The sequence below is a fragment of the Varroa destructor genome, unplaced genomic scaffold, assembly GCF_002443255.2.
Source record: "Varroa destructor unplaced genomic scaffold, Vdes_3.0 BEIS01000002.1, whole genome shotgun sequence".
Lineage (NCBI taxonomy): Eukaryota > Metazoa > Arthropoda > Arachnida > Mesostigmata > Varroidae > Varroa > Varroa destructor.
In genome coordinates, this window is record NW_019211455.1 from 26447504 (window position 1) to 26463412 (window position 15909).

The window sequence follows — 15909 nt, forward strand, 5'->3', positions numbered from 1 at the left end:
CTTTTTTCCCTGGCTGTACTGGCAGGTTTACTTCAGTTCAACTATTACTATCATCTGCTTCGCTGCTTTTTTAAGCTGGACCTGCAGTCCGGACTAGAATCAGCATGCCCTTTTGAGGCATTAGTGTACTTGGTCGAAGACCAGACAGATTTTAAACGTAGATAAACGGGCACGTTTTGGGAAACATTCAATCGTAATTTCTAGAAATCAATAGGAATTGCAGTTGATTTTAACAATACGTTGCACACTGACCCTTTACGAATTCAAACGTTAACTTGAAGTTACTGAACGGAATAACCTATGTTGGTCATATATTTCTAACGCGCAGTACCTACAGAACAATGAGCCTTTTCTGACTCGTGATAATCGTTGAATACATTCAACTTGAGAGATATTTACATCGAGCTATGAGACTATCCGGTTTTGAAGAAGGACAGGAACTTCCACGTATTCTTGTTATATGTTGTAATTATATGATTTTTATATTGAAGACTTACTAGCTAATTATCACGCACGGCTGAAGTGCTTAAGCTTGGGCAAGCAATTTTCTCGTGGAATGTGCTGCTTCAATACGCATCCTGAGCTACGTGCGATCGTCCGGATGTCTCTAGGGTACCGCTAACTGGTGTCCTTCGTTGATCCTACCGTTCGTTTAGCCAGTGGCCGTTGCAGGCACTTAGGACTAGTGCAGAGAGGGATGTCGTTGACAGAATGCTACGAGAAAACTTTTTTGATTGGCTCACGTTGCTTCATTATCAGAAAATTGTTAAGCAAGTTACAACTGATATACTTTGTCCTCAAAAAACGCTTGCCTTTCTGGGAGACATGTGTAGAATTAGAAAGGCTACACATATTGAGAAACAAATGTAAATATTATTTAGGATTTGTTGCGTTCCAAATAAGCACATAAGCAATGCCATATACCAAAAGGGTTGGCAACACACACAGTTTTCACTGTTACGCTTGTTGGTTTGTTCTAGTGATATTTTCTTGATCGTTCGAGTTTAACAATAAATTCTGTTTTAGCAACACTGCGTTCGTGAGCCTTAACTCAATCAATGAATATCCTATGCGTGCCTAATCTAAGCAATTGCAGCAAAATAGCCCTTACGCGCGAAGGGAGAAAAGAGGGTTCTATAAATAGATGCCGTTTTCTAATCGTCTGCTACAACGGAACAGAAAACTGTTGATCGAGCGGTCGTTTCGAGCACGAATCTCCAATTAATGAAGCTCTGTATCTAGACGGTTACGCGCATATTTGTGCTTGCAAAGAATCCGCGGGATTTTAGTTACGAAACAATATGCCGTCTTTAGCTTACAGTTTGGGATCGCTTCAATCAGTGTTCGAGACGGTTTATTCATATCAACCTTAGGCGATCGTTATTTTTTTTTTCATTAAATAGGTTTAAAACTTGTTCCCTTCTTTTCTCTCCCATAGTGCGGGTAGTCGAATAGATGTCATCGAGCCTGTACTAGCCACTGTGCCCTCCTCCTGGTTGTCGTCGCGTCATAATGCTCCTCTCGTATCTCACGTATTCGCTGACATTTGCCATCCGTTTTGTGCGGGTTCGAACGCAACCGACCCACTGACAGGATGTACGAAATCGACCGTTTGTCGCTGATTTAGGCTGCTCCTGTTCCTCTTGACCCTGCCGTACTTCGGTGTAGTCGGCGAAGCATGCTTGCAGTGGCTGGTCACGGCGTATCCTTTTCACGCCGGATGCACCTTTTACGTACTATCTCGACTGATGACGATATGGACACGTCACTCCCTCATTATAGACGGCGCCGACACCGGCGACGGCCACCACATGATGTTCAGTTATGTGGCCGCAAAAAGCCAGCCAGAGTCGGACGAATAGCGTTCGGCTGAGCCTAGTTTATCTGCCCTAAACGGAGTTGTCAGCCAGCAACGATGTAGCCACGGTTAGCGGTCGCGACGGAGCGATACCTGCCATTGGCCTCTGTGAGACGCAAACGTTGCTGGGTTGATTTCTCCGTGACATCTGCGATGACATCCAGAACAGTACACGCGTGCCGATCCCCCTACTCGCAGCCTCCATTCCGTCAATTCGTTTCTTGTTTTCCAACACTCCCATCCCCCATTCGTTGAATGATGAAATAGAACAAGCAATGGTGGTTGTGGACACAAGGGAAAAGCAAGTCAAATGATAGTTTTCTTTCTTTGGCTGGCGTTGTTACATGTATCGTTGTTAACGTTCAACATGAACTTTGCAACAGCACGGCCATCATCATTGACGGCGCGAGCAGCAGCAGTAGGCATGGATTGACGCTTCTACTGACAACAACAACAACAACAGCTAAAACAGGAAGGTGCTGACTACGTTTGTTACGGTTAAAGGCTGTAACGGTTTTTCCACTGCTTGTTTTGTCGCAGAGGTCGCTGTATACTTACATACAACTGCCTAAAGTGTTAGCCACCTCCGCAATTAGAGATTTCAGTCGTTCCTCTTTCCTTCCAATTTTCGTCCGGGTCCATCCGTCTGTTTCACAACCGATAAAGTGTGAGAATAATATAGAGTGAATTTAAGAATATCCTCCGCATTACTTAAAAACCGCTCGAATTAGGGATTCGTATTTTGCGATGATGGACGAATAACAGGATGTTGTCAAACGTTGATTTAGCATAAACAATCAGTTTGCCCCTACGGCATGCATAGCTAACAAAGATTTTACGACAAACTCCGAGCGTTTGAGAAGCGAAAGCCACATGCTTAGACAAATCACTATTGTCTATGGCTCAGCGCAAAGTATGTGGGTCTTCGACATACGAAAGCGATACTGGGCCTTATAGGACTTATGTTGTGCGGACGATATGTAATGCTCCCCATTCTGTACTATCATTATTTTAGCCGCGTTAACTGCTTAGCAAGTTTGGCCTTAATTCCAGCGCTGCTCGTTTTCAAGCACCAAATAGAACGGCCCCAATTCCAGCAACCATTGAGTTCATGGATAATTTATCTACAGAAGTTTAATGACTGTACACAGTAAAGTGGAATAGTTACAAAACAAACAATGCCTAAGATGTCAGGAAAGCGTCGGCGCTGGCGACAACAATTTTTTAACAGCTATGTTATCGAGGATGATGGCGACCTTTCGCTGCCTTGTTCTCTATAGGACGATTATTTTCCTTTCCGTATTTTTGGCATCTACGGGTCTTCTGTGGATACGAGCGGCGCAGGGAGCGTCATAGTCGACGAGTGTAACGGGGACGGGGGGACGCCCATACGGGCAGTTATCGTAAGCAGCGACACAATCCAAATGTACAACCATCTGGCAGGCTCGACTTCCCGTTGCCTCGTTGGCCTACTGGACATCGACAGACGTATTACGTTTCGAATGCTAGATACGACTCGACAGCGTGGCTAGCTGACTAGAAACGACGTACTCCGCGTAGGAGTAAACATTCAAATGCGGAAAAGACTATCTATCCAGCATACCTACAACTATTACTTCACATAAAATATACTGAACTTTTATGCTATCATTACTAGGGAAACAGTCGTGTAAAGCCTTGTTACGTTTTTTTCATTCGCATGCTGCAGTTTAGGCGACATAACGTCTCGATAAGTTATGATGGTTTTGCATTGCTTAACGTGTTTAAAGCTACTATTTTGCAAGTCAGTACTTACAGCTATGGTTCAACATCTAAAAGAATAACGCTTTGAGGAAAAAATCTTCTTAGAATTAAAACGGAGCTTAAGCTTCACTTACCGGACCGTCTGCAAACATTGCCGTACTAGCGCTTACCTGTAGAGTCTCTTACATTTGTCATCCAGGCCAGATACGACTGGTTGTCCGTACGCTGGTGACCACGTTCCATACGACGGAACGCAACTCCACTTATGACGGACGTCTATGCGACACGACCACATTATCTGTTGTCGTACAACGAATTACAAGGGAGCCCAACAGTAAAATAAATGCTAAGAGAAGATAGACGATAGAAGCAATGCCAGCCTAATTTTCCGTGAGACGTCCTGTATTTCCTTTGATATTCAACAATTAGAATTAAGTAAATAAAGTCTAGTTAATTTGTATAATTAATATTTACTGTATAATTCAACAGTCGCTCGTGAACTAGGCCTATAGGAGTAGATTGGTTTGTCGCCTCTTCATTAGGCTGAGAATTTCCATATCTTAAAGTACAGATATCTTTCCCACATCTAATTCTCTAATCGATTTCAATTGTTAGCCAAGCGATGTCTTACGTATAGGCTGCCCTCCGACAACAAGTGACGCTGATGACTGCAGCTGTCAATATCGATGAGCAACATGTTATTATTATTGCCACCATCAGATCGGACGCTTGCTATTAGCTCTAAGGACCTGAGCTGATCGACACGGATCAGCAGTGGCTTTCGTTTATTACAAGAAGTGAGCCACACCCTAGGACCGACCTTTAATTTGTTCCTCTCAAAAAGTTTACAAAACAAATAGCGGTATCAGCTGCTCAGTTTAGACCTCACTAGCACTTGTGCGTGCAACTATATATCTGCCGACTATGGCATGATAAAAACTGCAAGAAAAAAATTACTCGCACGTTTTATGTCGTACCTAATAATTTTAATATGCTCAAAACCGTGTCTATGAAATTTGTTGTATATACACATCGTTGCGGTACATTGGCGACCCTAGTCTCTTATAGTTTCTAGCATGGTATCTGCCACATTCGCCCATGGTTACGTATAGTAAGTTTCAGCCTTTACCAAGCACTTCTTAAATGCGGTCACTTGCTTTGGGTTTTTTTCCTTAGGTAAAGAATGAATGTGGCAATTCCATGTCCAGCCTCGTGAACGAGTCTATGTAAGCTACCAGTCCGGAAATCCTTTTAAATAAAGCCTGTCCTTGGCGCCTTCACCTCAGTCCGATCGTGACAATTGGACTCAAGTGAGTTTTCAAGCTGATGTTGTGCAGTTTTGCCGAGACAATTTCCATTAATGACTTTTTTGTATTCTGTTGGCTTTCTCGTGTCAAGCCAAACTCCCACATTAATAGCTTTATTTTCAGGACGTTTCCAAGACAAGACTTAATGGTTACGACGAAATGGCTCTCTGCTTACAGCCGAATTAGCGGACTTTGTTCATCATTTAGACGCCCTACTATCGAAGAGATATCAATTCAATTCAGCGTGTATAACACTGATAACGGTGCAGCTTCTTTCGGAATCAAAATAATTCTTCCTAGCGTTACACGAGCTCCAGTGTTATTCTGATACTATAAACATCGCAAGCTGACAATTTTTTCGTGAACTATTACTCAGCTAAACAAAGTCACCCCAATCGTATTCTTTTGCCTTGCTCTTATTAAAACGTATGTTGTATTGCACTAGTATAATGCCACGGTTCGATGAAGGCAAATTAGCTTGCCCCATTCTAACTATACGACTAAAAAAATAAGAAACCCCTTCTTGTCCCCTGGCGTGTGGCCAGTAATGATGGGTGATAGCATTTGAACTTCGGCTGGTACGCGCCAAATTAGGATTCCGTCTTTGCGAAGCCTGCGATCCGTGCCTTCGAACGCCAGCTTCTTTCCCACAGGATTGTAACTAAGGCATTCATCATTGGCGATCCTATCGGCTCGATAAGTATTACGCTTTCATTTTGGATTTGGCATTCGGGTTTGTATAAGACATCATTTCTTTCGTTAAAATCGCTTTTTATCCGACACGGATGGCTGGTCGTACTTTTGAGTAAGAAGCCGGAAGTCTCCGGTTCAAGCCGTGTCGTCTATTTCTACTATATAACACGTCTAACGAAACCGAAAAGAGGGTTACAGAACTCCGGACTGACAGCTAGAGAAACAAATGTTTGAGCTACCGCCGCCAAAATTCGACATACGTTGAAATCATACCATTGATGCGTTGTACATAGCAAAAGCGTCGGGAATGGCAACCAAGCGTAAACCTTAAGGTTTACTGAAGGATTCCTAATGGACAACAATATCGAGCATCACCATCGGCGATCACTCAATCATGTAGCTTGCTCCTCATTGACTAGAACATTTTTCCGCTAAACTATATATATATATATATATATATATTGCCTTCATTTCAATTCTTATCAAAATAGTACCGTTTAAAACGACGCAAAGGTATACGGTAACTAATGAATCCTCGCTCAACTATTTGCAAACCACACATTAATATTTTCTATTCAGCTCGGATGAGATTAGCGAGCCGTTTATATGAAAGATGCAAGCTTAACTTAGTCGTCAGTTGGAATAGAAGTTAGATAACTTAACACAAACACGGCACGTTATTAGTAATGAATGGAAAGCAAATCTGCCCTTTGCCGTTCCTTTACCGCTTCTACTTAAAATAACGCTAGAATATCATCCATCAGTGAGCATAAAATGTAGGATCAGGTGTACAATAGGTTTCCTCTTTAGAAGCGCTATAGCTTCACATGTGCAGAGTACGTCAACGTTATGGATCGACCCTGATGGTCCGGTTTTACGAAAGTTCCATTTGCTATAATGCTATCGATTTGTAGATAAATATTCGTGAGTAACAAGCTGGTAAGCTGGCGTGTTTTCGAAAGTACATCGAGAACAGCTAACAAGTCGATCACTGATCTACCGTGGGATTGATAGATCGTTTTGTACGACTGTACTTTATAGCTAGATGTATAGTGAGATGCGAATTGGAATCGTGTTCGCTTAGGGGAACTGTTATTATCAGGGCGTTGCTGGTGAGCGCAGTCTGGTGACGTTTTTGTGCGTCGAGCTCTACCACAAGTTGTTGTCGAGTGTTTTACAAGTTATTCAGCCGCGTGCGTGTTTTTGTCTCTGTTCATAATTCTTCCTGTGCCAATCATACAAAACCCGAAGAAGAAGAAAGGGGTTTGAATAATACGCTGACGGCGAACTTCCTCCGTAAAACAAGCTATCAGAATATGCTAGCGGGGCTACGTTTGCCTGTTATTGTCTAGCTGCATAGAAGCAACACCAGACGCATACAAGTGTAGACTCTTCGATTCGCGTAACCACGTTTTTAGCGGAAGCAGCGGATGTCCCAGGGCCGTATGAATATGTCACAACGATTTGGGAGTCATGATTATGTCATTGTTACATCAATTGCATCGTATTCTATACTATTTTACACTCTTTAGTATTCTGCTATAAAAGGCCGAAAATAAACTCTTACTACGCAGATTGCTCCGAGCTAAAGGAAATCCTCCACATGTATGTACACAGATATATAGATCGAAACGAAGGAACAAATTCGAAAAAGATACCTGTACTCTAACTGAGGTTCTGAGGCTTGCTGTCATGGCTAAAGCTTAAAGAAAAAAAAAGCGACACTTAATATGTCACAGTTAGTGACCGAATTCTTTCACCTCGATGGCCGAGATCTCGTTGATCTGTATGCTCGTGGTAAAGGTCAGCTCGTTTCGTGCCTTTTCTGACCATTATCGTGTCCTTGCAGCCATTGTTTCTTTATCGATTACCTTTGAAGTCAACTCGAGGAGCTCAAGAAACATTTTCGATACAGTTTTAACCAGTACTTCACTACTTCTCTCTGAGTAGGTCGCTTAATAATACAGGACTCTGCAGCTATGGGTCCCACAGTCAGCTTCTCAAACGTTACGATGCATAATATCTTCGATACCGATCTTCTGATGAAAAATTTCGATTCATTGAAAAGGATCTATTCCGGAAACATTTCCGGCGCGGACCGTCGTCGCTGCAGGCACACTTGACAAGTTAGGAAAAACAACGTTCGTAACAAAACTGATCAACAACGTAAAGACACATATTACAAGATATTTAAAAATCTCAGCCAAATGTCGGTTGAGGCTGTCGCAGGACACTTGGCGAGGCTCCAATGTCCTGCGGTGACGCTGAGTCACCGCGGTGTCTTCTAAACAGATTCTGTGGTGTTCTAGAAAGTCCTATCCATCAAGTACCATGGAATCGAGTACGAGGTTGGAATGGAGCAGGTGAATTATTACAAAACTGGGTTTAAGTACCATAGCTTAGCTGGGCTCCTGACTAACACGTGTTTTAATGCTCCTTCCACAGCGTCGTTTTGCCTCTATTTTAATTGCTTACCTATTATCGGAGGCCTGATTCTGTCACTTGCCATTTTTGGGAGAGCTGACCTACTGCCGTTCCATCATTCAGTAAACATTAATTGGTTACCGGCTGGTACATATATTTAACTTACTTTTTTCTCCAGCATCGTTTGAAATCTCCTAAATTATTCCTGCTTATAGAGATACAAAGAAAACGGCTCTGACAATTTTCCGATAACCTCTTCAAAGTTCTCGCAAAAATGCACCAAACGTCACCTTAAAGTTCAGCTTTTCATTTTTTTAATTCGCTATATGGTTCTTTTCACCTTCGTCCCTGTGATATTTCCTTAATTCTATATTTCCTCATATTTGTAGATGCGTTGCTCGCAACTTTTTTTCTAAAAAAAATTTACTACTATGACTTTTACCTTGTAGTTTACGGCTGGATAAAGTCTTGCTTAAGCAACCGCTTCTTAATAGCCCAACACGTTAGTAGTGTGGTTTAAAATGACTATTTAGTAACATGTGGGGGGTTCAATAAGGTTCCACTTTAGGTCCATTCATGTTCATTGTTTACATGAATATGCTGCTTGCCTGCATAAAATTCCGTCTAAAATGACGTCTAGGCCAAAGACAGATTCGCAAATCGTCCCCCAACATAAGCATCCGTGACACTGCGAATGAAGTAACTAACGTGAAACGTAGATGTGATACACCTGGCCTTTTTCAAATAGTTTTCAGATAAGACTGCATTCTCTTTGAAGCTTCTCAGTTGTCCCATCAACTTACCAAGAACTACAATCAATTTTGATAATGCAGCCGTTTAATTGTGTTCATTTCACGAGGTATCTTGGCTTGACATTGGGACAAAGATTAGACTGGAGCAACTACTTCCTCAGATTACGCCCAAAATACTATACTCGTCTTACTATGTTATCCAGTGTTGCAGCTTGTATTAGCGCCAATTGACTTCCGTTTTGCCCAGCCTTCTAACTATCCTTTTCGAAACGACCATAGGACGATAATAGTCCAGTCAACTTTATAGCAGGTATCACATACATAGTAAACTCTGCGAGTTATCAATACATATATATCAAAGTCGTTAGCGCCTCCTATACACTGCATTGAAAACCGCAACGTATTCTGTTCAGAGTCTAGGCATCCCTTGCAGTATACACACAATATAGTACCAGCGCTGCTCTCGCCGACGCTGTTACATATCAGTTACGTTACATAAGATTTTCATGTGGTCCCTCTTCGACCTCAGTCTCAAGCCGATGCGGCCTTAGAACTTGCATGTTTTGAATGACGTTTGTTTGAACTGAAATGAAATCGAATTGAAAAGTTCCTTGTTGCACTTTGATCAGAAAACAGGCTTTCTCTCATACAAGTCCTTCTCCGTTCGCATATATATTACGCAAGACAGTAGAAGTTCTGTTGAGGCTCTAATGCTACACAGACTTAGTAAAAACACGGAGCAAATTACTGGGATCTGTATCTGCAGCATATAGCATTGCCGCGGTCTGATGGATACGTCGAGTTGGGAGGCCGTACCGTTATTCAGTTCCGTTGACGGACTTGCGGGGGCGCCAGGATGCGATGGCTGTGGCGGGGCTTGACGTTGCTTCACCGTCCCACTCTATGCGGTCCCACCCACTCTGATGTACCTGCCCATCGGAGCCGCGCCCCACCTCCTCCTTCTCCTCCCATGTAGGTTCTGCTTTTTTTGTCCTTGGTCCTGGTTGGTTGCGCCACTAGCCTTTCCTGGTCTGGCCACTGGCGTCCTCCACGCCACCGTGTCTAAGCCCTCCTCTACCGAAAGAGGCGCCCTTTCCCTTATCGTACAACCGAATCACCGATGATCGGATGAGCGGCGACGGCATCCACAGAAACTTAATGGTACCCATCGAACGTTCCAGTATGTTGCAACTCTGCGAGTAGCCACAACATGCATTCGGGAACCTGAATTTAAGAAAACGGAAGACCAAAAGGAGTTAGGTAGGACATAAAAGTTATCACTTCCAACATCAACGTCTAATCAACACATTCAAAACGCTTTGAAAAAACGCGTCAAGTTAACGAACATGCTGTTCAGCATGTTAGTATGAGCATGATGCCTATCCATTAACTAAATTAATTGTGATGGTTACAAAACAGTGTCAGCTGCACTGAGGGCGAGAGCATGAGTGCTTCATCAACTTTCTCTGCACATCAGCATCGAAGGATTCTTCCTTCTAAGTACTCCTTATTATATTCCGCGAGGCTGAAATGACCTGAAGAGCTTTTAGCGTGGCAGCTTAGTTTGTGCGTGAAGATTGACACAGGTAAGGCTCTTCATCAGCTTTGTGATCGGTGCGATTAGAACAATTGGAAACTGGTTCAAGCTGACATGGACCGTTTTCACCAGTAATTATCGTGCTTCATGCAAACTATCTTATTCCTTGTTTTATCAGATCGGCGGCATAGCTTCTCGCCATTATTAAACATCTCTATTGACGTGATCGTCATCAGCTTCGTTCCTAGCAGAATCATTTATCACCTTATTCTGTACATTTCAGAAATCGTCTACGGAGCAATGGGCACATTATCCCCCCCCCCCCCCCCCGACAAATGATCATTGCTCCAAAACGCTAAATTACAGGAGTTCGAACATTCACGACTAAGACCGCAGTTCGACTACAGATTTCCTTCAATTCCGACACTGTAGAAGCCAGTTTCTACATGCACGATAGACTAGCTGCAATCCCAATTGCACTACCGCAGCCACAGAAACCACAACACAGAAGCATGCGAAAAGCTTTACGGTACGTGTATCTCCCCCTTCCTCCCCACCTTCTCTCTCCCTGCTGGTTTCAGTATCTACATTAACATCCGTTCCTACACGTGCATGCTCTATTCCCTACCAGCCGCTAGTAACAACGGCTGTCTGCGGTACGCACGGACTGGATTCCGCTGATTCGTCGGAACATCCAGTCAGCCAGGCTGATTCCACCCGCTCGCATCGTGCTAGGTTGAAAGATGTATTGCAGATGCTACGCCACTTGCCTATCCTTTACCCTTTTCGCGTTGGTGTTCAATTCGGCCGTCCGTGCTTGTCAATAGCTGCTGCTGCTGCTGCTGCTTGTGTTATTGTTGTTCGAGTGTGCATCACAGCACCGCCGCATCGCTTGCGCACTCGCTCAGTTCTGCCGTATCTGGCTGTCACTTGTCTGTGATTTCCACCCTCGCTCACTGACGCGCCCTTTCCACGGGAGAGCTCCTCCTCGTGCTGCTACCGAACCGATTGGCGCGGCTTTGACAAGCCAACGGTAGCTTTGCTGCTGGAACCAGTGGTGGTCGTGGCAGCCATCGGCGCTGGCACACGAAAGCCGCTGCCGTTCATTCGGTCGGATCTGCTCTGCCCCTACGCCCGGCACTCGGCGCAGGCTGGCCACAGCCTTTGGTCGAGATGGTCGTGATCAGCGTCCGACGGTCGTGCCTTGACACTCGCCGCGATTGCCACCACAGATCAACGGATGCAGTAAGCCTGCCGACTACTGGACTGCGCGTTGTTTCCACCAGCAGATGCTGGTTGCTGGCTGTCAGGCCGGGCCTTTTCTGCCACATCTCTGGGACTGTGCGTGCCTTATCTATCGTTCTTATACAACAAAAATTACCACTATTTTCCCTCCCAGCCTCGTTGCCACTCGCGCATTTTTCCTTGCCCGCTTCGTCCCAACAGAGAGAACAAAACATTGTGCTGTGTTAGCTGGCCTAGTTCGTACGCCCTAAGGGCCACAAGTACTTGCTGACGATGTGTTATTACTACCGTACCGGAAGGAACACATTGAAAGACCTAATGTACTCATACAGTATCTATATTTTTGCTCAAACTTCCACTGGTAGCCACCTGTAGAAAACTCGGCTAACGCCTTGAAAAAAAAAACGTCTTTTCGTGTAAAGGTAGCATTCTATAGCATATGGTTCAATTGCTAATGTATAGTAGTTCAGTGTATTGGATGTATACAATGCTGTGTCTAAGTTTCCCATCAGAATCGAGTATTTCAGATATTGACCATATTTTAAATCCTCGGCTAGTTTTCTCCTACGATATTGTCGGTGGGTGATAGTAGCACTTAAACCAGCGACGCGGAAACCTTTTGGATTAAAGTAACTTGGATAATATTATCAACAGAGGGTGCACTTCAAAATCTATCGTAAGTTCTATTGTGATAAAATCGCAGCTAATCCTAGTCTGTTCCTAGTAAGAGAAAGCCGTCTTGTTTTTTGTCTATAAATTCAATTTCCCCATAAACATGTCGAGCGTATACGTCATACCACCACAATGTCGTGTACGACCGCGTGTCCACCTGATAACATCAACGAGTTGCGCTATGTTTACTTTGGCCGATCGATTTTTATTATCGATTCGTTCTTACCCTGAGGGGATGCTCGATGAACATGGGTTATGTCGCCGCCCCTTGAGTCGACTTGTGCTTTTATATCGATCTGTTCAATTGTCATCGGATTTAGTCGAAGGCGCTAGCGAACGGCTATTCAGCGATCTACCATTCGTTTCATGCGTACTATCGAGCAAGCTCAAATTTGCCCTTCAAGTGTACTATTGGCACACACCTTTGTCAACGTTACGACCCTCAAACCACCTGCCGTGGCCTGCCAGTTCACGAAATCAACGTCGTTATCGGTAAGTGCCCAATCGATTCGTCAATAGGTTTACTTTATATACTTGCATAGATGACGTAGGGAGGCGAAAGGAACAAGAAAAGCAAAGGACGAGCCTGTGCGTTCTAACGTTTTTATTTCAATTTACAATATTTCCTCTCTACTCTATGCGTTTGCGAGTTGGTCGTCGCTTCTCTCTAACCATAAAAGAGATGTCAAGGAGTGTTTGCGGCCTTGTGCGACTCCCACAATGCGTCCAATATACAGCTTTCAAACATTTACTTCTTCCGTGAAGATCTGTCCCTTTTCGTACTCTACTACACCATGAAATGGCGAAGTGAAGGGATCAAATCATCACGTCGATCGCGGTCAGGCGAAGTCTCCAAAACAGAAACCTGTATGCCCTGTATACCCCAGACAATGGTTTACATATGTGTTTTTTTATGCCCGCCTTCTCTTGTCTCTATTAGAGCTTCGTCCGCTGGTAGTAGTAGAGAAGTCTAGCAATGATTCTATTCACGTATTCTATGCTAAAGTCACCCCAGTGGTTTTAATTAGCAGCGAAGCCTTTCTCTGTTGCCCTTTTGGTGCCTACGAATGAGATGGTCGAATCCGCAAGACGACGGTTTAGCGGTCCTTTAAAGGCATCCTTCTCCTCTTCTACCTTTTGTCAACTAAAAAAATGGTGATGATGATGATGGTGGCGGCTATTCTTTTTCGCGGTAACCAGCACTCCGCCGGTCGATAAGGAGCCACTTTTCGAGAAAGCAGCGTCTTTAGTCCTCGTCATCGAGGCGATGCTAAGCCCGCATTTGCAGGCAGCATTGATGCGCTGCTGCTATCGTTTAATGGCGCGTGTTGCTGCCTACTGCCCAGATTGCCTATTTCCGTTCGTCATCACTGTTCTATAAGGGCATATACATTTCGCATCCACATTGAAAGGCGAGTGCCGTAAGCAGCGGCAAGAATCCCAAGGGCTTCGGTGCCATATACAACTGTGCTGGAACAATCTAAGTAGGCGGCAAATAGCCCTCACCGAAGCTTGTAGCATCAAGCCGTATATTCTTTACACACTCGCCTTTCCTGACCCAAGTTTTCCGCGGTTCACAAGCGCTGCATTTGCTTCTTCTAGATGACTCAACAATTAGATATTGTAGAGCCGACTACCAGCAGCGTCGTCGCCGCTGCCGCTCAGTATTATCATCAGCAGCGTCAGCATTAGTAGGAGGACAGAATAGAAGCACAGATGCATAGACGACGTATAGACAGCCGACAGCAGATCTCATCTGCAGGCAGTCAGCGCTGGCTGCCGCCTGTCTCACCGCTGTTAGACCGCTCGGTCTCTGCGTCCGGCCGACCTTTCTCTGCTGGCATTAATATATCCAGAGTATGAGGGATGGACGGGAGGTAATGTCTTCTCACTTTACTATTTCTCTGCGTCCTGACGCTTCTTTTCGTCAGCCAGGGTTCTTTAAAATTCTGAACGATGACGGCAGCGGTGGTGGCGGTGGTGGTGGTGGTGAGGCTGCCGGCGCCGGCGCCGGCGTCGACGTCGCCCGAAGACAACTACAACAAAAAGGTCGGCAACAACATCAACAATATTACCACCATTGCCGCCATTACTGCTATAGATAGGAGACGAAAGACAGTGCTCAGTCTAGTGCCGCTGTAAACGGCCAGATGGTCCAGAGTTAGGCCTGTTTGGTACATCGGTTTCCCCCCCCCCACCACCACCACCCCCTCCGACCTCTTTGTACATCTATAATGCATATATCCATCCCTCTTGCTGGCACCCTCGTAGAATCGTCAAACATCTCTCGGCCTGCGGAGAGCGGGAGAAGAACCAGAACGCGTTTAGGGCCCACTACACAAACGAAGCAAGATGAAAGAAGCGCTAGGAGAGAGGGGACAGCGGAGTCAGAAAACATAGCGGTAAGCAAGATAAAGCCGATATGTTTGAGCTATGCCAACCCATCGACTGTGAGGCTGACAGCCTGGAACAGACCTCCTGAACGGCAGGAACGACGGGTTCGAACAAATGATGATATGAGCGTCAGCAGCTTTGATGACAAAGATGAGAAAGGGTGATGGAAAAAGAGGTTAGGCCGATACCGCTCACCCAGCTAGTAGTTAGGCTGGTTCCGGCCTTGTTCGGCAGTAGCAGTAACTGAGACGGAAATGGCTGGCAAACAGCTTTCTGATTTTTTATGATCCACACTGATCCGCGACTCCAAACAAGTAGTACTAGCATTTGTGCATATGTAACGGAAAACATTAGTACACTACCTTTACCACTAATAATAGTAGGCTGATTGCATATACCGTATTACGTTCGATACATTTGATGAGTTTATATCCTACCAGAATATCAGTACGTGTGCGCGTCCCTCATAAAACCAGACTCTTAAGCGGGCGAGGACTATATATAGTCTTCGCTCGTTTGATTATGATCTATATATATATAGATCACTTCGCGAAACGCCAACAGATATGGGCGGTCGGTTATGCCATTTGTGTTGACCGTGCCAATTTGCTGCCAATGTGTATACCGACCCGAGTAGCATAATATTATCGGTCCGTATTATTATTATAGCTAGTCATCGTGATTTTCGCCGCCATCTCGTTGCTCCACGTGCCTCCGCATCAAGCAACGCTGTCGCGACTACCGCTACTGTCGCTGCTGTAATTAAATGTTTAATACGTCGGGCAAATGTTTCGCCCCATGGGTTCACCGGGGCGTTTGCTTTGTGTCGCTTGGCGGTATCATATATGTCTATAGTTGAGCATGCCGCGATTATTAGATACGCCATAAACAGAAGCAGGTTTGGAAAAACTAGACAACTCCCTCTAGTCGTCGCTACAGCCGCGGCATGACAGCGGCGCGCGTTAACAACAACAGCAGCAGCAGCCGTAGCAAGGCAAAGCTTGCAGAAGCTTTTCCATATCAATGATACATAACATATACCCATCGTATACGCCTGCTTTCGGTGGCGCCAATAGTCAGCGACAGCTACGGCTATATCAGCTGGAGGGCGTCCTACAAGCGTAAGCTTCGACAGATGCCGCTGTCTCGATCCCGATGTTGCTTTAGCAACAACTCAACGTTAGTGTTAAGTCAAAGCGGGCGGACGCGCGCACGCACGCACGCACGCACGCAGGCAGGCAGGCAGGCAGGCAGGGAGACAGTGACGCGCGGGGAGGGGGCGGG

At 44.9% G+C, this 15909-nt stretch overlaps 1 protein-coding gene and 1 long non-coding RNA gene across 3 annotated transcripts in view; one reads left to right on the top strand and one right to left on the bottom strand.

The window, feature by feature from the left end:
- Positions 1-8844: 8844 nt before the first annotated feature.
- On the bottom strand, positions 8845-11368 carry LOC147757602 (uncharacterized). The gene is made up of 2 exons (XR_015320507.1): positions 11096-11368; positions 8845-10001 (listed from the first exon to the last, which is right to left on the bottom strand). It is a non-coding gene; the product is annotated as an uncharacterized LOC147757602 (long non-coding RNA).
- Positions 11369-11536: 168 nt separating this feature from the next.
- LOC147757603 (uncharacterized) overlaps positions 11537-15909 on the top strand; it is a 76472-nt gene continuing 72099 nt past the window's right edge. The window contains exons 1-2 of one of the 2 annotated variants that reach the window (XM_086979428.1): positions 11537-11655; positions 12552-12723. In XM_086979428.1, coding sequence (XP_086835554.1) covers positions 11604-11655; positions 12552-12723 — 224 coding nt within the window. In that variant the 5' untranslated portion in view covers positions 11537-11603. Of the gene's footprint in view, positions 12724-15909 lie in introns of both variants that reach the window. The other variant, XM_086979427.1, reaches the window with a different exon arrangement.